This window comes from Bos mutus, chromosome 21, assembly GCF_027580195.1.
Source record: "Bos mutus isolate GX-2022 chromosome 21, NWIPB_WYAK_1.1, whole genome shotgun sequence".
In the NCBI taxonomy this organism is placed as follows: domain Eukaryota; kingdom Metazoa; phylum Chordata; class Mammalia; order Artiodactyla; family Bovidae; genus Bos; species Bos mutus.
In genome coordinates this window covers 57874855-57901687 of record NC_091637.1, presented here as the reverse complement: position 1 = coordinate 57901687, position 26833 = coordinate 57874855, and the positions used below count along the sequence as shown (strand labels likewise).

The window sequence follows — 26833 nt, the reverse complement described above, 5'->3', positions numbered from 1 at the left end:
CGGACTTTGTCTTCGGAAGGAAGCGGTGACATCCTGAGGTCCTTGCTTTCTGAGCCTGAGGCAGGCCACTTAGGAAACAGCTATGGGTAGGGTGCCTGCAAATGAAGCTCCAAAGAGGGAGCGCCCTTGCATTCCATTCCTGACTTTGCACAGGCACTGTGCCTAACACCCACCCTAGCTGAGACCTTGGAGTTTATTTAAATGAGCTCCCCAAATAGAGAAGGGTCAATGCAGACCCAGAGTGGAGGTGACCCCTTGGGGTCACACACAGCCCTAAGCCAGGCAGGGGGAACCTCCAGTCTTCACATTTAGACTCAGTCCAACTCTGGGCACCCCAACACCATGTCACTCTAAGAGTGGTGAGCCTTCCACCCAAATGACTTCAGGCCAACAAGAAGGAAGGGACCCAGAGGCGTGGCACAACTCATTTTGTTTTGTTTCCACAACTCGTTTTTATTTCTCATTTTCCTCTGGGGGTGCAGCGTTTGGCACTTGTCACCCCAGGACTGGGTCCCTCACTGCATCAGGCTGGTGGGCAGGACCCCACCTGGTCCTCTTCTCTGCCTAGGGAGCGACAGGGGACTGTTACAGGCCCAAAAGTTTGGACACGAGGGTGGACCCAGCGATGCCCACCAGCAGTTTGGATGACAGGCAGAGTCCACTTGCTCCTGGGGGAGAAGCAGAGGGTGAGTAGAGTGGGGTGGGCAGGCTCAGGGGCGTCAGGCCCAGAGATCCCACCCTGAACCCTCCTCTTTTTCCCCAGCCCCTAAGGATCTCTGTTTGCGGGAGTGCTGCTGCAGGCAGGTACTCAAAGGCATGAACTCCGGTGATGAAGTCAAGAGCTGGGAGCTGCCTCCCACTCCAGGGAAGAAAGCTGAACCCCAGGTGGGACAGAGATGCTCCAGCTAACCCAGAAAATCTGCTTTGGGCGGAGTCAGCCTGATCCCAGAACAGCTGCAGGCCAGAGCATCTTCCCTCCTTCCTATATCTGCTTCAGAGAAACCCAGAGAGAGAGAGGGACCACGGAGGCAATACTAAGGGACAGGCAGACTGGGGCTTACTGGGGCTGAGGTCAGGGCCAGAGGCACTGAGGCTCCGAGGCTCCTGTCCTTCTCCCTCAGCTCTAGGAGCAAGCCATGCGGGGGACACTTACCCATGGACTGGAGCGTGGCCACCAGGCTGCCGGCGGCAACTCCACCCCCATTGGCGATGGCAGATATTGACATAATCTTGGCCGCCAAGGAGGAGGCAGTGATTCCTGCACTGGTGAAGCCCACCGCGCTAAGCACCATGGGCACAGCCGCCACGGTGGAAGCTGAACAGGGAGAGGAGCTAGGATGAGGGGGTGATGGATATCCCCCTCCAAACATACACATGACATCAAGCCTGGGGGGCTTTGGGAGGTCTGGAGAAGGTTAAGTCTGAGCTTGGGAGAGACTCCAGGAGGTGTGGTCAGCAGTCAGGAGTCCAGGGAAGCCCCAGCTGATGGGGAAAGCAGAGGGAAGGGCTGTGGGGTCGCCGGGAGCACGGTGCTGGCTCTCAGCAGGACCTTCCTCGGGAAAGGGCTTAGTTTCTGCCTTAGTAAGATGCCGGAACTGGGGAGGGGGAGGGGGACATTTGCAAGCTTCCTGTCTTTGCTGAGGAAATCTTTAAGCAAATTTTACCGAGGGCCCAGCATAAAGCAAGGAACACATTCTGAGCCCCACTTGAGTCCCAACTCTGGGCCTCCACGGCATAGCTGCAGAGCCCTTGGAAGCCAGAGCCATTGGGCTTCTCAGTGCATCTCGTGTGTCCAAACTGTGCACATGTGTCATCCTGCGTAGTCCTCACGGTAACCCTGAAAGAGCAGGCTTGGCATGTCTTTCACGAGGAAAGCTGAGCGCAGAGGATTTCAAAGCCACATCCAAGGTCACACGGTAAAGGGTCTGCAAGAAACCTGGGCCCCGGGGGCTGCCTCCACACGAGTTTCCATGGAAACTCCTCATTCTCATTCCAGGGCCTCCTCCCCTACCATGGACAGGAGGCCTGGGGCAGGCTGGGGCAGGTACAAGGCCAGTACCAGGGCCTGGGGACAGACAAGGGCAAGCCTGGCCTGGCAGAGACTCACCTCCGCCCACCACAGCTGCAGCAGCCTTGGCTGGAAACCAAAAGAACATTCTGTGAATTGACCTACACTGGCCACCACCCCTCCACTCCCTGAGCCCACAGTCCACCTACTCGGAGGGGGCTGCCCCAGCCTGGGAGACACAGGAAGGAAGGAACCTGCCTGCTTCACCCAGAGAAGTGGGATTTCCTAAGAAGCGGCTCTCTGGGCCCTGATGTTAGTTCATCTGAAAGAGGGTCAGTATTTTATGAATGTGGAGTGAAAATGTTAGTCACTCAGTTGTGTCCGACTCTTTGCAACCCCATGGACTGTAGCCTGCCAGGCTCCTCTGTCCATGGAAATCTCCAGGCAAGAATACCAAAGTGGGTAGCCATTCCCTTCTCTATGGAATTTTCTGACCCAGGGATTGAACCCAGTTCTCCTGCACTGCAAGCAGATTCTTTACCAACTAAGCCACCAGGGAAGTCCTTGAGTGTGGAAGTCAGAGGTATTATATGACCTTCTCCAATCATCCAGAGAAAGCTCTTCAGACAGCAGTAAATCCTCACATAGAGAGACATGTTTCAGTTTGCAGGACTTAACTGAAATCTGGGCAAACACTGTTGAATGCTTGAGTGCTACTTGAGAACAGTGCTGGAACGCCTTGAATGTTCCTGATTCTTCAAGGCCACACCTGTTGCCTCCTCCTCTGGAAGGCTGCCCCAGACTGTCCCAATCAGAACCATCCTTGCTTTCCTGTGGCTGGAGCCATTCACAGCACGGGACCATGGTTCCCTGAAACAGAGTTCCTGGAACTCCCTGGCAGAGGTCCTAGCCTGTGGCAGCCATAGAAGCCAAGACTGCAATCTTTGGGGCCAGTGGGGACCAGGAGTTCTAAAAACAGCAAGGTGTGCAGGAGTGAGCTCAGCCAACCTCCCAAGAAGAGAGCTTTGGGGTGGCAGTTAAGCAAGTAAAGAAGGTATGAAAATCAAACCCTAAGTGACCAGTAGAGCTTCCCTGGTGGCTCAGTGGTAAGGCATCTGCCTGCCAATGCAGGAGATGTGGGTTTGGTCCCTGGGTTGGGCAGATACTTTGGAGAAGGAAATGGCAACCCACTTCCATATTCTTGCCTGGAAAATCCCATGGACAGAGGAGCTTGGTGGGCCCCAGGCCATGGGGTTGCAAAAGAGTCGGACATGACTGAGCGATTAAACAACAACAAAGTGACCAGTGAGCCACCTGGCTGGGGTATGGAACTGGAGACTCAAGGATCGAGAGCCCATTAGAGTGTTTGAAGCTCAGTGTTACTGTTAGGGAGGAGAGAGGACGACAAGCGTGGCGTGCCTGGGCCCCGAAGCACAGACAGTCCAGAGGAGAGGGTGCTGTGTCTCTTATGGCCTGTCTGCTGGGCTCACCCAGTGGATACCCTCGGGGAGAGGGGCCTGGCCCTTCTGGGCTTTTCAGAACCTCCTCTGCCCCGAGGCTTCCTCCCAGGCCTAGGCCCCTACATTTCTATTCTATTTCCTGTCCCAAGCTCGGATGCAGCCATCCACCCCACCTCCCAGCCCAGGGCCCTTGGACAATGGTTCCTTCATTTGTAAATAAGAGGCCATATCATCATCCTCTGGGGTTGTTATGAGAATTAAATGAATTGCCAAATGCCAAGTGCTAACCTTAGAATATCACAGCATTTGATAAAAAGTAGTAGTTTTGATTATTTCATCTTATGAATTGCTTCTCATACGCTGAGGAGTCCTCTTATTTCTGATCAAAAGGAAGGATTACCAGCTGTGGCCAAGGTCCTAACTTTCTTGTCCCACTCCCGTGCTGAGTGGGAGTCCAAGGAGGGGTATGTATCACTCAGGGCTAGTTACCTCCTACTGGCAAAGTGCTCAGGGCCGCAGCGGGGGATCCGAGCAGGAAGGAGCCTTTCAGCGTCCCCACCAAGGATCCCAGGGTAGACGTGGCCCCCGCCAGGGCAGTGCTGGATGGCAGAGTGAGCCCTGAGAAAGAACAGAGGGTGAATGCACAGGAGTCAGAGGTCAGAGGTCAGGCCGCCCTGTCCCACTGCCACTTCCATCTTGTACTATTTGCATTGGCAGAGGGGGAGCGATCCCGGGGGTCCACCCCAGGGCACAGAAAGGTGGGTGATGGTGGGTGCGCATGGGAGCACTTCGTGTAGCAGCTGGAAGCAAGGGGCACAGGCTCACCTATCGACCTGATGGGCTCAAAAGCAAAGTTCTCGGGGTGGGGTTGGGGGGATAGCGATAAAATGAGATATTCCACACACTCTTCTATGCGTAAATTAAAAAGCGTGCAAACAAAAAGCAACACCTATTTTGCAAAAATGTAGATGAAAAACACTGGAAATAGAACTGCCATACAACCCAGCAATCCCACTGCTGGGCATACACACCGAGGAAACCAGAATTGAAAGAGACACGTGTACCCCAATGTTCATCGCAGCACTGTTTATAATAGCCAGGACATGGAAGCAACCTAGATGTCCATCAGCAGATGAATGGATAAGAAAGCTGTGGTACATATACACAATGGAGTATTACTCAGCCATTAAAAAGAATACATTTGAATCAGTTCTAATGAGGTGGATGAAACTGGAGCCTATTATACAGAGTGAAGTAAGCCAGAAAGAAAAACACCAATACAGTATACTAACGCATATATATGGAATTTAGAAAGATGGTAACGACAACCCTGTATGTGAGACAGCAAAAGAGACACAGGTGTATAGAACAGTCTTTTGGACTCTGTGGGAGAGGGAGAGGGGAGATGATTTGGGAGAATGGCATTAAAACATGTATAATATCATATAAAAAATAATTTAAACTATTTAGAAACACTATGGTATAAGTTAGATGAAAGAGCAAAAATAAATAAATAAAATTAAAAAAAAGAAAAGCAGACGCACGTTCAACATATTAGAAAGGTTGACTTGGGGAGGGGGAATTGCAGACAAAAGGCAAGATAAAAAGCGAGACTAATAAAACCAAAGATGGGGCTTGCAAGAAGGAAATGGACCTGAATTGAAGAATTCTGTTCAAATCAATGCTCTGGATTTGAAACCTAGCAGGACAAACTTACAAAAAGCTGGCTGGTCACTGAGGTAAAACATAAAGGAGTTAAATTCTAGGGGTGTATCCCTGGGGAAATGAGAGCCTGAGAATGGGTCCCAGCCACAGGGTCCCTTAGTCTAGATGGGAGAGGCAAGGGATCCAGATCGCTGGTACCACCACCCCACCTCCCCCATGTCCCGCATGTTAGAGTCCTGCCTCCCTCTGGCCCTTCTCAGAGAGAAAGCCAGGGCAGATGCCCAAGGGGAAGGACAGGGGAGGGAGACGGGCTGAGGGTGATGCCACTCTCCCCACCCCAGGCTCCTAGAGCAGGACCCTGTGTGCTCCCTGGCGACCCGACACCCGGCCCCCTACCAGTCCCTAGCAGGAACACTCACCCAGGGAAGGAAGTCCTGCCAAGACGCTGCTGGAGGCCGCCCCGCCCACTTTGGCCAGGCTCCCTGCAGACAGTATCTTGGAAGCCAGGTTAGAGGCTAAGAGGACAGCCTTGGTGAATTCCATGGCACCAAAACTGACCAGCACCAAACCTGCCGAAAGAGTGGAACCTGGATGGGGGATAGTGACACCAGAACTGGGGACATGCCCACTGCCCTGGAAAATCTCAAGGGGCTCCAGCGGGGAGAGAGGCTGCTCTGAGCTTGTGGAGAATGCGGGCTTGGGAAGGGCCCAAAGATATGGTGTTGGGGTGACAGAGTGAGGGGAAGGCAGATGGGGGAGGTGGAAGGAGATTTTACTTCCTGAGGTGGTCTGCTTCCCTCCTCCCAAAACTCACGTTTCTAGAACGCCCTTAAACCTCCATGGAGCCATTTAAAAGGTGCCAGAATTAGGAAATCAGAAACAATCACGTTTTTAAGGCATATGCCACAGGTCAAGTTGGTCAAGCTCTTGTTCTCATGCCCTCTCCTTACTAACTCAACGAGAAGAAGGAAATTATCATCCCCATTTTATGATGAGAAAACCCTGGCACAGAGAGGGTAAGTGACTCATCCAAGGTCACACAGCTTTGCTTGGCAAAGTACATGGGAACTGATACAGGTCTCGGGGCTTCCAAAGCATGGGCTTGGAGTGGCACTGATTTGCTTCCTCCTATTGCTTGTCTCTTCGCCTGCCCATCTCACCCCCACCCAGCCTCAAGCCTTGAGGGTCACTCCGGCACGGATGAGGCTCACTGCTCCCAGAGTCCAAGAGCCCAGGGACAGGTAGAGGTTTAAGTCCCTTCCCTCTGGAGACCCAGCTTCTCTGACTGCAGCCGCCCAGATGAGATTCCCCAGTGGATCCACAGGGGTCTCCCCTACAGTCACCAGGCCCACCAGCTCCCTGAGGGTGGGGGCCGCAGGAAGGAGCAGCCCCTGCCCACCCCTCCCTGCCTTACCCAGCAGAGCAGACTTTCTGAAGACGTGGACCAGAACCAGGACCTGGACCTGATCTCGAGCTTGGCTGAGTTCAGGGAAGATCTGAAGCAGGACGTTTACAGCAGCTTTGGAGATAACAGAGGAAGAGCTCCCACGGGATGCAGGCAGCCAATGAGATAGCTTTCATTTTCTCAGGAAAACGAAAGTCACAACTGATTTTCTCTTGTCTTGATAAGCCCACAGAACCCTTTGGATGCTTCCTGGACACCCCTCCCCCATGTCCTGTGCTTTAGCTCTTCTCCGAAGTTCCGAGATAATAGTAGCTGATGCTAATTTCCTGAATTTTTCAAACGCTAAAACCACCACCTAAAACCACCACTGAATGGAAGAAATTAACTACTGGATGATCCTGCGCTCGTAGCCCCCAGACTTACTGGTGCCTAAGGGTTGATCCCCATCAGTGAATCAGAGAATTGTGTAGGAGCTGATCAAATACCCTGGCCACCTCTCCCTCACCTGGCCTTTAAAAATACTTCACTGAACCGTTCAGGGAGTTTAAGTTTTGGGGGCACAAGCCACTCGCTCTCCTTGCACTGCCCTGCCACATACCTTTCTCTGCTTCAAACTCCAAAGTTTGGGTTTGTTTGGCCTCCCTGTTGGCCTGGGGCCCATGAACTTGTGTTTGAGAACACCTTCCGCAAAGGACCAACTGTTTACTACACAGATCAACTTTCTAACCACTTCCTGCTCCCCAGATCTTGCCAAATGCCATTTAATTTCTCTGCTGCCTTTACTACAAATTGTTAAAAGAGTTGTAGACAATTGGTCTCCTCTTTTTCACCTTACTCTTTAAATATATAATATGAAATATTACAGAACATGAAATACTTTCAGGCGTCCAAAAAGCTATAGATAATAAAAAACAAACACTTCTTCACCCACCCTTGAGCTCAGGACTTCATAATGTTACAGATACAATCTACGTGACCTGAGAATCCCTTCTCATGTTCCTACTTTGTCTGCCTTCTCACAGGTAGTCACCCTTGAGAATTTAGGGTTGATTAGTCCTAGGCAAGGGACTTCCCAGGTGGCACTAGTGGTAAAGAATCCGACTGCCAATGCAAGAGATGCAAGAGACACAGGTTTCATTCCTGGGTTAGGAAGATCCCCTGGAGGAGGAAATGGCAACCTGCTCTAGTATTCTTGGCTGGAAGATTCCACGGACAGAAGAGCCTGAGGGGCTACAGTCCATGGGGTCAAAGAGTCGGACACTAAGCGCACACACACGGATTGCCGGGCATGGATTTATATTTTTAACACATATGAATATTAAATGCGTAATTTTCTTGGAATTGATTGAATGTTCATTGTTGTTTCAATTGGGGTTCAAAGACAGGGAACGTGTCAATCACATGCCAAGAACCTTGACCACGTAACCTCTGTTGGAACACTATGCTAAGAAATGAGAAAACTAGTTTTCAAAGAAGTAGAATAATGAGTTAGGGAGTTGAGATTGGAGAGGAAAGGGAGAAGGAGAAAGAGAGAACTAGAGAGGCTTGGTGGCCAGTGCTTTCCTCCAAGTCCCAAGGGTGACAGGAGGGTGAGTGGTTCTCCCGGCTGGACCTCAGTGGGACCCCCTTGGAAAGCTTGACGAGACTCCCGTGAAATTTGAGGGAAGCAATGACACGTGTCTCACTTGGGTCTCCAAAGGCTAAAGGCAGGAAACTGGTGGGCAGACCTTCCTGAGAAAGGACGGGGACTACTCTGAAGGTGGGTGGGTGGGTGTGGGGAGCTGCCCCTTTAGAGCTCCTTACAATTTCCCGTGGACCAAATGTAGAACCAGGCAGGCAGAGCTGGAAAAGAACTATCGCCAGCACTGCCCAGAGGTGGAGGGGAGCCCAGGACGGGTGCATGGCTGGAGGGCGGTGGTGGAGAACAGAGGCAGAGGTATCCGGCCCAGGGAAGCTTCCCCTTGTCAAGGACCTTGTGGGTAAGCGCACCCAGCTGGCAGCAGGGTCCAAGAGCCTACAAACAGCTGGGAGTTTGAATGTCTCCCACCAGGGTGTCAAAGACAGATTGACACAGCATCAGCAGAGTGCTCCTACAAACGGACACTTCTGGGCCAGACTCTCATTCTGGCCCAAGTACTGTGCATTCAGGTATTAAGCATTTTCATCTTCACAACCACCCCGTGAAGAGATACTACTATCCACATTTCACAGATGAGCTGATGAGTCTTGGCTGACTCTGCATGGAGCCCTCTCATTTTGTTCTTTACCTGAATTCTCTGGACCCTTTTTCTTTCCCTGCCTCCTGCCCCTGCTGCATCCATTTCTTCCTGGGTCTCCACACCTAAGTGAGCACCCTCTTGGCTGAGTCAAAGACGGCTCATGCCCCATCGCCTCTCCAAGCCTCTCTGTGACCCTCAGGAACATGCAGCCTTCCTCATACAGCCGAACTCCAACAGCCCAGTCTCTCCTCCACTGCCCACTCATTGTGGATGACCAGCCCTGGATGGACCCAACAATCACAGGTCTCAAAAGTTCTTACACTGCCTATCCCAGGGGCTCCAAGAACAGGACCAAAAAAAGCTCAGGCATGCTCCAGGCCCCCATCAAAGCTCCACAAGAACGATGTCTCTTCTCGTTAAGCCATGTGTCACAGCACTCAGCACGAGTGGGCACTCAGCCCACATTGGTTGAAGGACTTCCTTTTAAAGCATCTTTTCCAATGAATCCCAAGCCCTCCCTTAGACAGACTGGATATAGGTACTAAGGGTTGATAGTCACAGAATTGTTAGCCCAAAGGGGCAGGGCCAGCAGCTCTCTCGGAAATGGGAGTCCATGTCTCCCACTGTTTGCAACTTTAAAGTTTCTGTTGAGATTCTTCCGAAGTAGGAAACTTTTTCTTTTTAAAGATCCAGCTACACAAGTATTAGTAAAATAGATAGAAGGCTAAATATGATATGGTATATGATTATCATGGAATGCCAAGCCGTAGCTAAAAATTACAGGAAAGACCTGTAGAACAGGAGAAGACCAGCTGCACAACCATATGTGTGAGTCAAAACAAAACTCTATCAATGAGAAGACATAAAGAGGATTACATTAAATGTTTTCTCTGAAGTTATCTATCTCTATAGTTCTATCTCTCGTCCTTCTACTTATCTATCTACCAGGGAATGAACCCGCTCCCTCTGCAGGGGAAGCAGGGAGAATTAACCCCTGGCCACCAGGGAAGTCCCAGAAGTCACTTTAAAAGGGCATTAAAAGTACTTATCAATTGCAGCAGCACTTATTTCTGGAAATGGGAGTCAGGAACAGCGATAATTCGAGAGGATGGTTGTCAGATCCAAATCAATTTCAGCCTAGTCTGGAGTCATTTAGATTGTTAAGAGCAGAATGTGTTTATCAATGATTAATATTTCTCAGGTGTGAATTTATTATTAGAAGGACTATATAATTAGGTGAATTTTTACTAGGTAATTTTTAATAGACCTTATTTCCTAGAGCAGTTTTAGGTTCTGAACAAAACTGAGGTTCATAACAGAGGTTTCTCCTATATCCCTTGCCCCCGGCCACATGCACAGCCTCCCCCATTATCAAAATGCTGCAACTTTGATAATTCATTTGCAGTAAAATGTCAATTTTCATTAGCAAGCAATGCAACCCCATTTTGTAAAATTTAAAGTAAAAAGACAAGGGGGTGGTAGAGGCATTGGGACGCTGAGACTGACACATATACACTATTGATGTTACAGGGAAGAATAAAATCTTGTATCTGTTGTATCTGTTTCTTTAACTTTTGCTTCCCATTGTTTCTGTTCACTGACAGGATAGTGTCCACACTTAATGTCCTGCCTCGGGGAACCCTGCTCTTCTGCCTAAACATAAAACCTAAGTGCCTTTGGTCAGGAAGACAACATGACCCTGTCCACCTGTGAATGAATAGCTGCAAGAAAGAAGAAAGTTATATGTGCCCTCCCCAAAACTGATCATTCCAGGAGATATTTGCAAGATTAATGGCCTTTTTATTTTACATCCTCACCTTGCCCCCCTCCTCTATGTTCTGTAAAAGAAACTGGCATCCAGACCCATCTGATGATTATTTTGAGACATTAGTCTGCCATTTTCTCGGTCTGCTAGCTTTCAGAATAAAATTATATTCCTTGCCTCAACACCTTGTCTCCAATTTATTGGCCTGTCCTGGGTGAGCAAAGCAAGCTTGGACTCATTAACACTGATACTATGTACAAAATAGATAACTAATGAAAACCGACTGTATAGCACAGAGAACTCTACTTAATGCTCTGTGGTGACCTAAATGGGAGGGAAGTCCGAAAGGAAGGAGATATATGTATATGTATGCCTGATTCATTTTGCTGTACAGTAGAAACTATCACCGACTCAATGAACATGAATTTGGGCAAGCTCCTGGAGTCGGTGATGGACAGGGAAGCCTGGCGTGCTGCAGTCCATGGGGTTGCAAAGAGTTGGACATGACTGAGCCACTGAACTGAGAAACTAACACAACATTATAAAACAACTGCACTCCAATAAAGACTGATTAAAAATAAACATAAAATAAAAAGACAAAATTCTGCTGATGGCCTGCCTTCCAATCCATAACGCTCTTTCCTATTCACTGAAGAGGTAGGGAGTATTTAAAAAGGCAGAGACAGACACACAAGCCTGATTAGGAGGCTGCTCCAGTTTTCCCACAAGGACCGGCCCTTTAACAGAGGACAAACCACATCCTGTCCATAGGGCACAGTCACTGTCTTTGGCCACACAACTGTCCTGTGTCCCTGTTCTCTTTGAAACAGGAACTTACTTCTCTTTCAGGTACTGGAGTCCCTGCCCCGACCCTGGGCTTGTCAGAGGCCTGAGTGCTCCTGTCAGCCTCCAAATGTGAGCCCAGAATGAATGAAACCAATCATCATATCCCATCCTTTGGGCTAAAGTAACCAGTTTAGGAATAAATAGATGACTCCATTTAGGATATTTACAGGAACATTTACCAGAGATATTTGGGAAAGAAGTTTCCTTGCTTATCAACAGAAGTTCATGAAAAAATACCTTTTAGGGGGAAGACCAGAATTTAGAAGCAGATAACCTCCAGAGCGTGCAAACAGGCCTCTACTAAACCAGGAGTGTGGCAGCCAAAGGATGGAGCTGATACCTCAGAAAGTAGATGTAACCCAGCAGGACTCTATGGGGTCTCCCTGGGACAGACCTCACCCCCATAGCCTCTACTGTAGCTCCTCTCTGAGTGCTTCCCTGGTGGCTCAGTGGCGAATAATCCACCTCCCAATGCAGAAGATGCTGGTTCGATCTTTGAGTCGAGAAGATCCCCTGAAGAAGGAAGTGGCAACCCCCTCCAGTATTCTTCCCTGGGAAATCCCATGGACAGAGGAGATTGGTGGGCTACAGTTCACGTCCAAAGAATTGGACGTGATTAATGACCAAACAACAACAGAAGTTCCTCTCTGAAGTACACAATAGTATCTCATGCATATTTCCTGAGGTTTTCAGCTGCTAAAGTCCACCACCAAATGGAAGAGATTAATTACTCAGTGACCATGAGCATGTAGCCCATAGACCTGCTGGCACCTAAGGACTGATAATGTTAACTGCCCTATTGCCTCACCATAAACCAATCAGAGAACTGTACAAGAGCTAATCAGGGATGCTCAGGGATGCCTTCCCTCACCTGGCTTTTAAAACTGCTTTGCTGAAACCCTATGGGGAGTTTGGTTTTTCTGGGCACAAGCCCTGCCTCGGGGAACCCTGCTCTTCCGCCTAAACGTAAAACCTAAGTGCCTTTGGTCTCAAAAAATGGGGTTTTTCTGGGCACAAGCCACCCATTACCCTTGCATGGCCCTGCCATAATCCCCAAACTCCATTTTGGTTTGTTTAAGCTTATTGTGCCTTGGGCACACAATGTTTCATTGGGTAACACAAACAGGAGGGATAGGAAAAAACAGCCCCTTGGATTCAGTGTTGAGCTGCTAATTTACACTTTGCCTGAAGACAAATGACCTTTTTATTGTTCAGTTCAGCAAGCCAGCAAATTCTCTTGAACTCTGAGCCAGTTATAACCAAGATTCTATTACTTATAACTACATAAGCCTTAAGTAAAGCAACACCTACTCCAAGCAGTCTTCCCAGATAACTACAATTACAATTAATGTCTGCCTTCTCTGTCCTCCATGTCATAAAGCTCGAATCTCTCAATGGATTACACACATTGTTTCATGTTATCGGTTAGTTATTGGTGGGTAACAAATGCCTCCCCCCCACTCCAAAATATTTATTTAGCTCGTGATTCATTGGGTCAATAGTTTTCAGTTCAGTCGCTCAGTCGTGTCTGACTCTTTGCAACCCCATGAACAGCAGCATGCCAGGCCTCCCTGTCCATCACCAACTCCTGGAGTCCACCCAAACCCATGTCCATCGAGTCAGTGATGCCATCCAACCATCTCATCCTCTGTCGTCCCCTTCTCCTCCTGCCTTCAATCTTTCCCAGCATCAGGGTCTTTTCAAATGAGTCAGCTCTTCACAGCAGGTGGCCAAAGTATTGGAGTTTCAGCTTCAACATCAGTCCTTCCAATGAACGCCCAGGACTGATCTCCTTTAGGATGGGCTGGTTTGATCTCCTTGTAGTCCAAGGGACTCTCGAGAGTCTTTTCCAACACCACAGTTCAAAAGCATCAATTCAGTAGTTTAGGCATGTGGTTTTCCTGGTCTCAGCTGAGCTCCCTCCTACACCTGCAGTCAGCAGTGGGCTGGCTTTGTGAATCTTAGCTGGGCTCACTCCTGAACCTTGTCTGGGAAAAAAGAACTGACTCCTCCATTAGGTCTCTGTGTTAGTTTTCCTCCAGAAGGCCAGCTCGGCTTCAGGGAGGGATAATAAATTCCAGCTCTCAGTGAGATGAACTGTACAGGTACGTTGAAAGGGCACTGGGACGTGGTCATTTCTGTCCTTGACCACAGGTCTCTTAATGGCATTATATCTGTGCTTTCCTCAAACTGCCCACCAACACTGCACCTGTTTGGAGTCTAAGCTCATATTACTTGCCACATGACGGGTCAATAAATTGAGAGACAGGTTGTTGGGGCAATGAAAAGAGACTTTATTCAGAAAACCAACAGACTGAGAAAATGGCAGTCAAATGTCCCAAAAAATCATCTTCCCAGAGTTAGAATTCAGGCTTCTTTTATTCTAAAAGGGGAGGGGATGTGGCTGATTGTTCAATCTCCTTGGTGCCTTTATTCTTGGTACTATTCCCATAGGTCTGGTCACAATGTTCCTATAAACCTCCAACTAAACAAACGTTATGCTCTGTTCTGCAGCTTTTTAAAGAAGTGTTCTATCATTAAGAGCCAGAGCCTTGAGAATGGGCTGTCCTGTGTATTTCAGGCTACAGGAAACATTCTTTTACAAAGGTGCAAGCCAGTATGACTAAGCACAGGCAACAGAGAACAAAAGTTAGAGCTAAAGGAATAGACCCAGTGTGGAGTCAGCTTTGTTCAATGTTACACACACTGGGCTGAGAGGGAACCCGCCCATCTACTGCAGCCATAGGAGACTGGGATGGAGCCCTTGAAGCCAGCTGGAAGCTGCAGGAGTGAGCTGAGGCAGCATCGTAAGGAGACAGTCAGGTGGAGAAGGAGCAGGAGGGAAGGCAGATGTGAAGGCCAGAGTGGGGACCTGGGCTGGAGTACTGGAGCCAACAGGTTGGGATCCGAGACTCACGTTTAAGTAGAAGCAGGTCTTTCAGAACCTGGTGTGGGTTATCCACATGGGCTGGCAAGTTGCAGGTGCCAAGTTAACACACACGGAGCCTGGCACTGGATCCAGGGCGAGGCACCCAGTGGGTCTTAGGAAGTGAGTGTTCTGCACTGACCAGCCTCTTGGGAGCCCCATGGTGGGGAGACCTGTCCGTCCTTGCAGGTTCTGGGCGGTCTCACTTGGGGCCAGTGAACTGAGCTCTAGACAACAGAGACACAGCTCTCAAGAAATGCAGATTTCAGGATGGGGAACACATGTATACCTGTGGCAGATTCATTTTGATGTTTGGCAAAACTAATACAATTATGTAAAGTTTAAAAATAAAATAAAATTTACAATTAAAAAAAAAAAAGAAATGCAGATTCTCTTCCCACCTTAAGCATTCCAAAGGCCACCAGGCCAGACAGACAGTGTTACTGATGAGTCATGAAACAGCCAGACCCAGAGTCTTGGGTGGGGAGGAGAGGGAATGAATACTGCCTGAGGATAAAGGGCTTGGTAACTGAGGGTCAGTGCCTCAAACTGACCCCAGGGCCAAGCCGTTGGCTCCTCTGGCTGAGGTCTTTGAAGACACGTGGTCCAAGTTCCCATCTGAAAAGCAACAAACTGAGGCTCAAAGAAGAGACACAGTCTTCGCAGGGTCAAAACTGAGTGGCAGGACTGGGAAAAGACTTGGCTTCCTGTTCTGGATTGGTGCTCATTCTTACAGAGTTCCTGCCCTACACCCAACACCTACAGGGCTCTGCAGGTGCCCCGCACCTGCCTGGTGAACAAGAACACAGCACAGACACTTACTGAAGGTCACTGCATCTCAACTTTATTTCTTATGATTCTTTGAAGAATTTGGGGAGGCAGGGGACTTGTGATTTGGGAGACTGACATCCTGATGCCCTGGAGGGTCATTTCCAGAATGGGAGCTCATTTCTGCTTCAGTACTGGGTCCTCCTGGAGGAGCTGTAGGAATCCCACAGCAAGGCCCCCAAAAGTGCCCCAGCAGATCCCAGGAGGATGTTGGATGGTGTGGAAAGTCCAGTTGCCCCTAGGGGAGAGGAGAAGTTTAGAGCACAAGAGGACAGGCAGACCCAGCAGTCCCTGGCAAGACTGTGGGTGTCAGAGACCCCAGGACTGACTGGAGGCCCTAGACACCAACATCCCACCCCTGTTTCCTCCTCTACTTCTGAGACCCCAGGATATCTGCTCAGGGAGGGGCGGCTGCACATGGCTGCCCAAAGAGGAGACATGAACGCCAATGATCAGTCCATCAGTGACAGGACAGACTCTGAGAAATGACAGGCTGTCCCTCCCCTTCACAGCACCAGGCTGGGATCGGGGAGGAGTGGGCACCTAACCAGGTTTTTTAGGGTTGATGAGGAATGCAGGCCTCCTGAGCGACACACCCCTCGTCCCACCACCCCACACCCAACCAGAAGAGGGAACAGTGACGGGGATACAAAGGATAAGTGGGACACTGAGGACCACGAAGCTGGAAGAAGCCTGTCTGCTTCTTTAGCATCTGGATCAATCTTGTGCTGATTTGTTACCCCTCCCCCGCCTCCTCCCCGGGAGACACTTACCCTTGGACTGGAGATTGGAGACTAGGCTCCCAGAGGGAACTCCGCCCCCATTGGCTCTTGCAGTTGATGACATCATCTTGGCCGCTAAGGAGGAGTGGGAGATTCCTTTTCTGGTGAAGCCCACGGTGTCCAGCAACTCAGGCACAGCCCTCACGGCCATGACTGTAAGGGCAGAGACACTTCAGGGCTAGCTGTGAGGGACAGGCTCGCCAGACCTCCCTGACACCTTCCTGGGGGATTGAGGTGAGGGGTCCTCTTCACTCTCCTCAGACCACAGGGCCAGAGGCAAGGGAAGGCTGTAGGTGTGGACACAACTGGGTGGACACCCACCCCGACACCCCGTCCTCCTCCAAGAACCTGGAACCCAGGCCTGCTCCTGACTCTGCTTGCCTGTGACCCTGGAAGAGTCAGCAGTCCTCCCTGGGCTTTAGTTCGCCCTTTATGAAATAAAGTTGAAACAAGGAGGGGTCTTCAAATGCCCCCTTTTGGTGGGAACTGGTGTCTTTCTTGCAAGCACAGGCCCAGAGTATGAGGACAGAACTGCTCTTCTGAAAAGCTGCCGGGTGGAAGCTTCTGTCCTCTGCCCTGAGGCCACCGGTGAGCATCCCCCCAGGGTCTCTACATCTCCAGACAGTGCAGGCATAGGACCTTCTGCAGCCAGGAACCTTCTGTGTCTGTACCGTCCACATGGCGGACACATGTGGCCACTGAGCACTTGAGACTGTGGCTGGTATGACAGAAATGTTTCATTTTCTTTAATTTTGGCCACCGTGTGGGAGGACCCTGGCCAGAGGCCCAGCAGGAAACCGCTAGGCTTGCTGGATGACTAGAGGGTCGTAGGCAGAGCAGTTCTGAGTAATCCACACAACTCAGCTCACACACTCCTGACAGCCATTTGGAAGGGCCCCTGGCACTGCTTTCTGGGGAGGAATCATGGGTTCAGACAGATCTACCAACTTGCCTGGATCCCAGTCTGCACTTGGGAGAAGCTGAGATTGGAAGTGGTTGTTATGAATGAGTTTCCTTCAGTTCCTTCTCAGCTAGGTTCTTGTTACCTCAAGAATTCAACCTCTGTTCCCTGTCCACCCCACCCCTACCCACCCAGGTCTTGGGGCTGAAGGCAATCTTGGACTTGGTCAAGGAAGGTTGCTCCCAGGAGCCCAGGGACAGGGGCAGATGGGTCCTTGAGCTTCTTCCCAAGGAGACTTACCTCCTCCAATCACAGCAGCTGCAGTCATGCCTGGAGACAGAAAGAACCCCTGTGAGTGCCCAGCAATGGACTTCCACTGAGTCTCTGCTGCTGTCCCAGTGTGAAGGGTTCCTGGAGTTGGGATCACAGGAGACAGAAGCCCTGTGTGGCTCTCTCTGCTTTTACAGAGAAGTCTGATTTTCCAGAAATCAGAGGAGGATGGACAAGAGTCCAGAGCTCTGTGATGCTCCAGATGGGGAGAGGAATCTGCCTTGAAAAGGTTTCATGCTGCTCTTTGAACTTAACACATTTTGGTATCATTAAAAAAAAAAAAATCAAGAAAAGCATGCTACTTTTTTGCAATGGAATATATTTGACTGTTCTGTCTGTTCATCTTCCAGACACCCTGTGCCCATCCCAGCCTACAGCTGGAGTGGAAGCCCCCCATCCTCTAGGGCTCAGCCTACTTGTGACTTTCTGCAGGAAGCACCCCTTATTCCCCCATTAGAAGGCACCATGCTTCCTCTGCATGTCCTGCCTTGAGGCTGGAGCCCCTGCCTACACTGGACAGAGCACGCCTGGACCAGACTGAGTTGCTCAGAGCTCTTGGGTCTGGCAGGGACTAGGGATTTTGGACACCTGGGACAGTTCCAGAGATTTCAGGATCTGCAAGAGTGAGCTCAGATAGCTCTCCATGAAAAAGAGTCTAGGTCCCAGGCAAGGGAAAGAAGTTGGAAAAGCAGTCTCCATCCCCCTGTCATTTCTGGAAGGTTGTAGCTCGTGGCTCACCAACATCTCTCTCCATCAGGACCCCTGACCTGTCTTGAGGGTTTCCATTTCTGCACAGACGATGTTTTCAACGAACTGATCTTACAGTTCTCACCTCCTCACTTTCAAGAATCTTGGATCCTATGCCACATACACCCAAGGTCATACCCTAGGCCAGGGGTTCCCAACCCCGATACTGGTCCCTGGCCTGTTAGGAACCCAGTCGCACAACAGGGGCTGAGTGGCAGGTGAGCCACCGAAGCTTCATCTGCATTTACAGCCGCTCCCCCTCGCTCGTATTAACGCTTGAGCTCCACCTCCTGTCAGATCAGCGGCAGCATTAGATTCTCGTAGGAGCTTGAACCCTACCGTGAACTGTGCTTGTGATAGATTGATGTCGCCCACTCCTTATGAGAGTCTAATGCCTGATGCTCTGAGTTGCAGCTGAGATGGTGATGGTCGGACTGGGGAGCAGCTGCAAATACAGATGATCACTAACAGAAAGGTTTGACTGCACAGGGACCATAATAAATGAATACCTTGCAGACTCATATCAAAACCCTACTAGTGAGTGGCAAGTGACAAGCTGTATCTGGTGGCAGGCTTTCAGTCAGAATCCGACACTTATTTTAGTCCCCACATGTCCCACTCACTATTTTCTTTACCACTTCCATCCTTGCCTCTTTCCTGCACTGTGCACTTGTTTTAGTCACAGTTTTGGTAAGCCCACAAGCTAACCCTTGACAAAATAAGTAAAAAAAAAAAAATTTTTAAGCAAATGTCGCTGAAGGGTTTCTTTGAAAATGGAGAAAGACCCAATGATGAGACTGTAGAAGACTCTAAGATGGCCAACGAAGAGAAAGCTACATTCAAAAGAAAATACCAAGACTGCTAAAGTACAAGTTCATTGCAGCAGGTGATTCACGTTCTCCAATCCTGCTTTGTGTAACACGTGGGACCAGCTACCCAATGAAGCTTTGAAACCTTTAAAACTGCTTTGCCGCATGGAGACCAAGCACCCTGCATTAAAAGACAAGCCTTTGTGGTTTTTCAAAATTTAAAAAGAAAATGTGAACATGAAGAACGGAAGCAATTATCAAAGGCCTTCACTTTATCAAATGTATCTGCACTGAGAGCATCATTCTTAGTGGTTAACTGCATTGCTAAATCTAAGAAACTGTTTACTATTGGTGAAGAATTGATCCTGCCTGCTGCTAACGTCATTTGTCATGAACTTTTAGGAGATGCTGAAGTTCAAAAGCTGGCATGTGTTCCTCTTTAGGAGAGGCTGAAGTTCAAAAGCTGGCATGTGAAACAGCAGACATGTTGAGGCCAATTGTTAGAAAGGATTAATGAGTCACCGTGGTATGATATCGGAGAAGGCAATGGCACTCCACTCCAGTACTCTTGCCTGGAGAATCCCATGGGCGGAGGAGCCTGGTGGGCTGCAGTGCATGGGGTCGCTACGAGTCGGACACGACTGAGCAACTTCACTTTCACTCTTCACTTTCCTGCATTGGAGAAGGACATGGCAACCCACTCCAGTGTTCTTGCCTGGAGAATCCCAGGGACGGAGGAGCCTGGTGGGCTGCCGTCTATGGGGTCGCAGAGAGTCCGACACGACTGAAGCAACTTAGCAGCAGCAGCAGCAGCAGTGGTATGCAATCCAGGTTGGTGAATCTACCGATGTTGACCACAAGGCAACTTTACTTGTTTTTGTGCGATATATTCTTCAGGAGGATGTGCACGGGGATGTTTTACGTACCCTTTTCTTGCCAAGCAAAACCACAGCTTCAAAACTATTCAAGTCTCTGAATGACTACATATCAGGAAACCTGAACTGGTCATTTTGCATTGCTATATGCACGGTCGGAGTGCGTGCCATGACTGGATGGAATTCTGGTTTTCACTATATTGATCAAAGTGGTCACCTCTGAATGTGAGTCTACACACTGTCATCCACAGAGAAATGCTCACCCGCTGAAAAATGTCACCTGAACTTAACGTTTTGCAGGAAGTGATGAAAATTATCAACCACATTAAAGTACATGCCCTTAACTCATGTCTGTTCATGCAGCTCTGTGAGGAAATGGATGCAGAGCACAAATGTCTTCTCTTACACACAGAAATGAGACAGCTTTCTAAAAGTAGATCACTGGCCAGCAGTTTTGAGTTGTGAGAGCTGCTCCAGGGATTTCTTTTAGAAAAGCAGTCACCACTGGCAGCATATTTCAGTGACACAGAAGGTGTCGAAAAACATCCTTACTTGTGTGACGTATTCAACTTGCTCAGTGAACTCAGTCTGACACTTCAGGGGAGAATGTCAACTGTTCAAGTCACCAGGTCAAGTGGCTGCATTTAGAGCCAAACTGGAATTATGCAGGCAATGAATGAACACTGGGAATTTTGACGTGTTTCAAATATTAGCAGAGATTTGGAAAGAGACTCGGTCAGGGTCGTCTTTCTCCCAACTGGTGCATGATCCACTTATTTCAGCTTTCAAAAGAGTTTGACCATTACTTCTCAACCACAGAAGACCCCTGAACTGGGAAGGAATGGATCCCTGACCCATTTGTAAATAATCCAGGAAAACTGACTTTGTGCCTGCTAGAAGAGGATCAACTGCTTGAGATCACAAATAACAGTGGCCTTGGAAGTATGTTTGCTGCTGCTGCTGCTGCTAAGTCACGTCAGTCATGTCTGACTCTGTGCGACCCCATAGAAGGTGGCCCAACAGGCTCCTCTGTCCCTGGGATTCTCCAGGCAAGAACACTGGAGTGGGTTGCCATTTCCTTATTCAATGCATGAAAGTGAAAAGTGAAAGTGAAGTTGTTCAGTTGTGCCCGACTCTTAGCGACCCCATGGACTGTAGCCTACCAGGCTCCTCCGTCCATGGGATTCTCCAGGCAAGAGTACTGGAGTGGGGTGCCATTGCCTTCTCCGAAAGTATGTTTGAGATGATTTCAAATCTCCATATGTTCTAGATTAAAATCAAGGCAGAATAGCTTGAGATTGCCACAAAAGCACTGAAAAGCCTGCTTCTGTTTCCGACAGCCTATCTTTGTGAAGCAGGGTTTTCTGCAGTAACAGTAACCCAAAGGAGATGACGGGTAGACTGGACATAAGTCAGACACTTCAGGTATTATTGTCCCCTGTCACCCTCAGATGGGACCATCTAGCTGCAGGAAAACATGCTCAGGGCTCCCACTGATTCTGCATTATGGTGAGTTGTACAATGATTTCATTATATATCTCAATCCAATAATAATATGAATAAAGTGCATGATAAATACAATGTGCTTGAATCATCCCCAAACCATCCTCCCTCTCCGTGCCTGTATCTTCCCTGAAACTGGTCCTGGCGCCAAAAAGGTTGGGGACTAGGGCCCTAGCCCAAGCTCACCACTATGGGAACAACTACCCATTCGAGTGTTCGAGTTAAATCTCACTTAATGAAACTTAAAACTCAGTTCCTGAATTGCATGGACCACTGCTCAAGTGCTCAATAGTTGCATCTGGCTAGTGTGATCTACCATACTGGATCACGCAGGGAACACGCTTACCATCACAGAGGGCACTACCAGAGAGTGCTGCCCTAGACCCATCACCAGTGAAAAATCCCTCTCTCTATGATCAATGACCAGCGCTCCCGTGGACACTCTCACCTCCTCCTCTTACAGATTCTGACTCTAACACAGCCTTCAACATTTCAGCAAACGCAATGAGATTTTCAATCTCTGTCCAGGCACACCTTGGCGATACTGTCGATCAGGTTACAGATCACCAAAGTAAAGGGAATATAGTGAACTTTTTGGTTTTCAGTGCATATAAAAGTTATGTCTATATACAAGTTATATTTATGCATAACTAGACTATACCCTAGTCTGCTAAGGGTGTGACAGCCTTATGTCTAAAAAGACAATGTGCATACCTTAAAAATACTTCATTGCTAAAAATGTGAACCTCCACCTGCCAACTCTTAAGTTGTTACAAATCTTCAACTTACAAAGCGCGTGCCTGTGTTAGTTTCCTGAGGCTGCAGTAAGGAATTACCAGGAACTGTGCTAATTCTCTCATGTTTTCTCCCAGTCAGAGATCCAAGATCAAGGTGTAAAGAGAGTCAGGCTTTTTCTGAAGGCTCTAGGGGAGGATCCTTCCTTATCTCTCTAGCATCATTGTCTAGCTGTTGGTGACAAACTCTGACTTGTGGCCGCATCTCTCCAATCTGTTTCTGGCTCTACCACTGCCATCCTAGTTACCATCACCTCTTGTAGTCCCAGAACAGGGAAGGGGACAATACAGAGGATGTTGGCCACTGGGTACAGGGAAGAAGAATGAAGGTGTTAAATCCCCTCTTTGCCCCCTGTGGCCCGTAAGTTAAAGTCCACCTGTTCCATGAGCATGAGGGGGTCCCTGCATGATCAGGCTTCTGCTTAGATACTAGGGAATGAATAGAAGCCACCTTCCTGCCTCCTGATGTTCAATCTTTTGCTGGCCAAATCCAGGCACATTTTTAAGGACTCTGCCATCCAACACATCTTCCAGAACCTGCTCTGAGCACACGTTCCCAGTCTTCCTCGGCCACCTTCACCTATAGACTCCTAAGTGTGAATTAGTTGTGCTCCTGCTGCCACAAAATTTCCCACAAGGCAATATGATTCTCTGGAATCTCTGCTGGAATTTGAGTTCTTTCAGGTCAAGGGCCAAGCTGCATTCACTGCTGCTTTCTCCTGTGCCAGGCACAGGCTTGGGATCAAGGAGGCACCGAAGGAGGAGTTCAGAGAAAGAAGTACTAATCCAAAGTGCACCTTTGGGCATCCTAAGTCATGCTATGGTCTGAATGTTTGTGTCCCCAAAAAATGATATATTGGAACCTAATGCCCAATATGATGATGTTAGGAGGTGGCCCTATGGGAGCTGATTAAGACTTGCAGGCAGAGCCCTCCTGATTGAGATCAATTTCCTTATAAAAGAGATCCAAGAGAGTTCCTCTTTTCCTCCCAACATGGGAGGTTAATGCGAAAAGATGGTTGTTCTAGGATGTGAGCTGTCATCACACACAGAGTGCACTGCTGCCTAGATCATGATTTCCCAGCCTCCAGAACTGTGGAAAATAAGTTTCTGGTTTTTTAAGCCATCGGATTTACCGCATTTAGTTATAGCAGCCCTAATTCACTAAGATAGAGCACAATCAACAGAGTGAAAAGGCAACCAACAGAATGGTAGAAAATATTGGCAAAGCATGTATCTGTTTAGAGGTTCATATTCAGGACATAGTATAAAGAATTCCTCCAACAACAGAAAACTTGATTTAAAATCATTTGATTTAAAAATGGGCAAATGTGCAGCGCAACTGGAGAAAGCCCACATGCAGCAATGAAGGCGCAGTGCAGATAAAAAAAAATAAAGAAAATACGGGCAAAGAATCAGAATAGACATTTCCCTAAAGATATACAAATGGCCAACAAGAATAGAAAAATATACTTAATATCAGTAAGCATTAGGAAATTCAAATCAAAACTGCAACGAGATATCACACCACACCCATCAGGAAAGCCACTATATAAAAATAACAAAAATGGAAAATAACAAATGTTGGTGAGGATGTGGAGAAACTGGAACATTTGTGCACTGTTGGTAGGAATATAAAATGGTGCAACAAACATGGAAAACAGTGTGACAGTTTCTGAAAAAATTAAGAATAGAAAATCATATAACCTAGCAATCCCATTTCTGGATATAGATCCAAAGAAATTGAAAACAGGGTCTTAAAGAGATATTTGCATCCTACGTTCATAGCAGCAGTGATCACAGTTGCCAAGAGGAAGCAAACTAAGTGTCGATGAATGGATGAATGGATCATTACCAAGTAGTATAGATGCCCGAGAGGATATCATTCAACTTTAAATAGGAACTTCTGACATATGAGGAACCTGGGGAACCTTATGCTAACTAAAATAGACCTGTCAGAAAATAACAGATGCTGTATGATTCCAGTCACATGGAAATTAGATTAGATTAGTTGAGCAAAGAGACAGAAGGAGCTGTGGTTGCCAGGAAGTGGCAGGAGGAAAACAATAGTTAATGTCTAATTGAGTTTCAGTATGAGGAGATGAAAAGAGTTCTGCAGATGGGAGGCACAGTAACACGAATATGGTTACCACTGTTCAAGAGCCGACTCACTGGAAATGACCCTGACACTGTGAAAGATTGAGGGCAGGAGGAGAAGAGGGTGACAGAGGATGAGATGGTTGGCTGGCATTACCAACTCAATGAACATGAGTTTGAGCAAACTCTGGGAGATAGTGAAGGACAGTGAAGCCTGGCGTGCTGCAGTCCATGGGACTGCAGAGTCAGACACGACTTAGTGACCGAACAACAAAAAACAACAATTCAGTGTATGCTAACAAATGGTCATGTTTGTTAGTCACTCAGTCCAGTCCACTCTTTCTGATTGCATGAATTGTAACCCTGCCCATGGAGTTCTCCAGGCAGGAATACTGGAGCGGGCAGCCGCTCCCTTCTTCAGGGGATCTTCCCAACCCATGGATCGAATCGAGGTCTCCCGCATTGCAGACAGATTCTTTAACATATAAGCCACCAGGGAAGCCCAGTTGTTTTGGTAAATTTCATGCTATGTGTATTCTGAAAGGACTTTAAAAAACTCTGTGACTTTTGCTGCCGTGGCCCTAGGATGGCCCCACATTAGAGGTAAATCTGCTCTTGGAGGGTGTGTTCTGGGAGGACATTAGTGACCTGGCCCTGGGGCATCAAGGGAGGAGCACAAATAGAGAAATGAAACTTACCTGCCTTGGGTGCTGGGGGGCAAAAGGAAATCATGGGCAGTGACCTTTAACTGGCAAAGAGCCATGCCCGAGCCTGTGCCACGTGGCTGTCAGGCATCTAACCTGAGCAGCACCTCTTCCCCACCTAATTGGAAGTGACCTGGTTCTGAGAGACCCCTAAGAGTGACCCCTATGCTTAAAAACAAACCTATAAAGGCCCAGAGAGGGCAAGTGACTGGCTCTGGGTCACTCAGCAAGTCAGAGGCAGAGCTAAACCCTGAAGTGCGGTCCCTCTGACTCTACAGCATCATTTATTTCATCTCCTGTGTACAGTGTGGCTTTTTTCTGACAGTGTGTCAGAGAGATTCCATCAGGAAGACTGTCCTTACACTGACAACTTAGCAGGTAGAGCTGAGCAGTGGGTGTGGGGCGAGGATCCATGGATTGGTGCTCAGAGATAGCTTACCTGCATAATGGTAGAAATTGGGTGGGTCTCTGGGGTCAGAGCCAAAGTCATCTGGTCCCTGATGTGGCCCCTGTGGTGGCTTCCCAGGAGAAGAGCCATAGGAGGCCTGGTTGGTTGATTGGGAAGGTTCTTCTTCCTCTGGAAGAAAGAAATAATGGGGGAGCACACAGCGGGGCAGGCAGCTGGGGAACAGACCCCACACAGCCCCCTCCACCCTTTCCTGAAGACCCCAGAATCTCTGATGTAGGGAGGGGACCTCAGAGGAAGCTGAGCTGAGAGGTGTCAAGGGTGCTTGGAGGTGAACCAGGGAGAAGCCCAGCACCAGTGGAGAGCTGGAGGTCCTGACTGCACAGAGCAGGAGACTGAAGCCCAGGGGAAAGAGCCTTGATGGGCCCAGAGCCCCTGGTGGCAGCACCAGGCCAGAACCCAGACCCCCGCTGCTCACGTCCAGGAACCCCAAGCTCTGGGCCACCCTCCCTCTGGAGATTTCCCAAGGGCACTCACCTTCCAACAGCAATTCTGGCAGGAGGGGGCCCAAGGCATCGCCTTCCCCGCTCTCTATGGCTCTAGCTGACATCCTGGAGGCAGTGTGGGAGCACTGGTTCTGGATGCAAGGACACCACTGTCTTTCTGAGAAACAGAGTGTGAAGTAAAAACTGCTCTGCCTGATTTCAGGCTTTGCTGATAGCTCAGTTGGTAAAGAATCGGCCTGCAGTGCAGGAGACCTGGGTTCGATTCCTGGGTTAGGAAGATCCCCTGGAGAAGAGAAAGGCTAGCCACTCCAGCATGCCGGCCTGGAGAATTCCATGGACTGTATAGTCCTTGGGGTCACAAAGAGTTGGACATGACTGAGCGACTTTCAGGAGGGCATCTGTCTTCCGTTCCAGCCCTGCCCTCTGTCCCACTGCAGCCTGTGGACCAGTTCCAGCCCACCCCCTTAATCTGCTCAGACCACAGTTTTGAAGTTAATAATGACTTTGCTTGGCTCCCTGATCTCCAGAATCCTGGCCACCTCTAACACCCCATCTCTGTCCCCTGCTCACTGCCCAGCTGGTCTAAGTTCCAGGGCTTCATAGTAACCTGGGTCAAGACAAGACCAGAGGTTCCCAACACCCCATGGCAAAGGTGGGATCAAGCCCCCTCCACACATTCAGTTCTGGTCGCAGGGTCAGCAGTCCTGATAGAAGTGGAGAGGGAGGCTGAGAGTGGAGTCCCTTTGCTCCCTCCCCTCCCCACCTCCCAGGCCCCCGCTTACCTTGCTTAATATTATTGGGAATCAAAGAGTAGTGTGTGAAGCCCGGCCCAAAGTGAGGCTGTTGAGAACTCCAGCAGGCTAAATAGTCCCTCCCTGGATTACCTCTGACCTCAAGAGTCCAAGAGGGAAGTGAGTCACCCTCATCCCCGGCTTGGTGCCACGTAGACCTCACATTTGCATGTTAACGGGAGGATGAGGGGCTGAGCTTCTCTCCCAGATTCCCCTTCCTGGATACGTGAGGAATCCCTAGTCCACCTTTTTATAAAACTTACCTGCAATTCTTGTGAACTATATTTTCCCTTCCCTCCACCATTTGTAGGTTTATGGTACAAAATATTTTTCCTTGGCTGACAAATGGCACAGAGCCCTAATCTCATATCTGTAATAACTGAGGAGGCAGAGCAGGTTGATGGTCAAAGCATCATTTCTAACCAGTGCCTGGGGAGGAATCCTTAGTTGCGACTAAGGGAGTGAA

At 48.9% G+C, this 26833-nt stretch overlaps 2 protein-coding genes across 4 annotated transcripts; both read right to left on the bottom strand.

Annotated features, from left to right (window-relative positions):
- Positions 1 to 417: 417 nt before the first annotated feature.
- On the bottom strand, positions 418 to 6705 carry LOC102279357 (interferon alpha-inducible protein 27, mitochondrial). Its single transcript, XM_005896201.3, has 6 exons — positions 6548 to 6705; positions 5553 to 5702; positions 3958 to 4086; positions 2108 to 2137; positions 1154 to 1315; positions 418 to 668 (listed from the first exon to the last, which is right to left on the bottom strand). Exons 2-6 carry the CDS (start codon positions 5674 to 5676, stop codon positions 586 to 588), a joined length of 528 nt encoding a protein of 175 aa, XP_005896263.2. The 5' UTR covers positions 5677 to 5702; positions 6548 to 6705; the 3' UTR covers positions 418 to 585.
- Positions 6706 to 15116: 8411 nt separating this feature from the next.
- On the bottom strand, positions 15117 to 26468 carry LOC102279077 (interferon alpha-inducible protein 27-like protein 2A). 3 transcript variants are annotated; one of them, XM_070358472.1, is made up of 6 exons: positions 26359 to 26468; positions 25608 to 25733; positions 25104 to 25241; positions 17106 to 17135; positions 15896 to 16057; positions 15117 to 15360 (listed from the first exon to the last, which is right to left on the bottom strand). In XM_070358472.1, exons 2-6 carry the CDS (start codon positions 25678 to 25680, stop codon positions 15251 to 15253), a joined length of 513 nt encoding a protein of 170 aa, XP_070214573.1. In that variant the 5' UTR covers positions 25681 to 25733; positions 26359 to 26468; the 3' UTR covers positions 15117 to 15250. The 3 variants fall into 3 exon arrangements, with proteins under 3 accessions (XP_070214573.1, XP_005896262.2, XP_070214574.1); XM_005896200.3 differs by having other exon boundaries at positions 25608 to 25729; positions 26359 to 26467; XM_070358473.1 differs by having other exon boundaries at positions 25608 to 25859; positions 26359 to 26426.
- Positions 26469 to 26833: the final 365 nt, after the last annotated feature.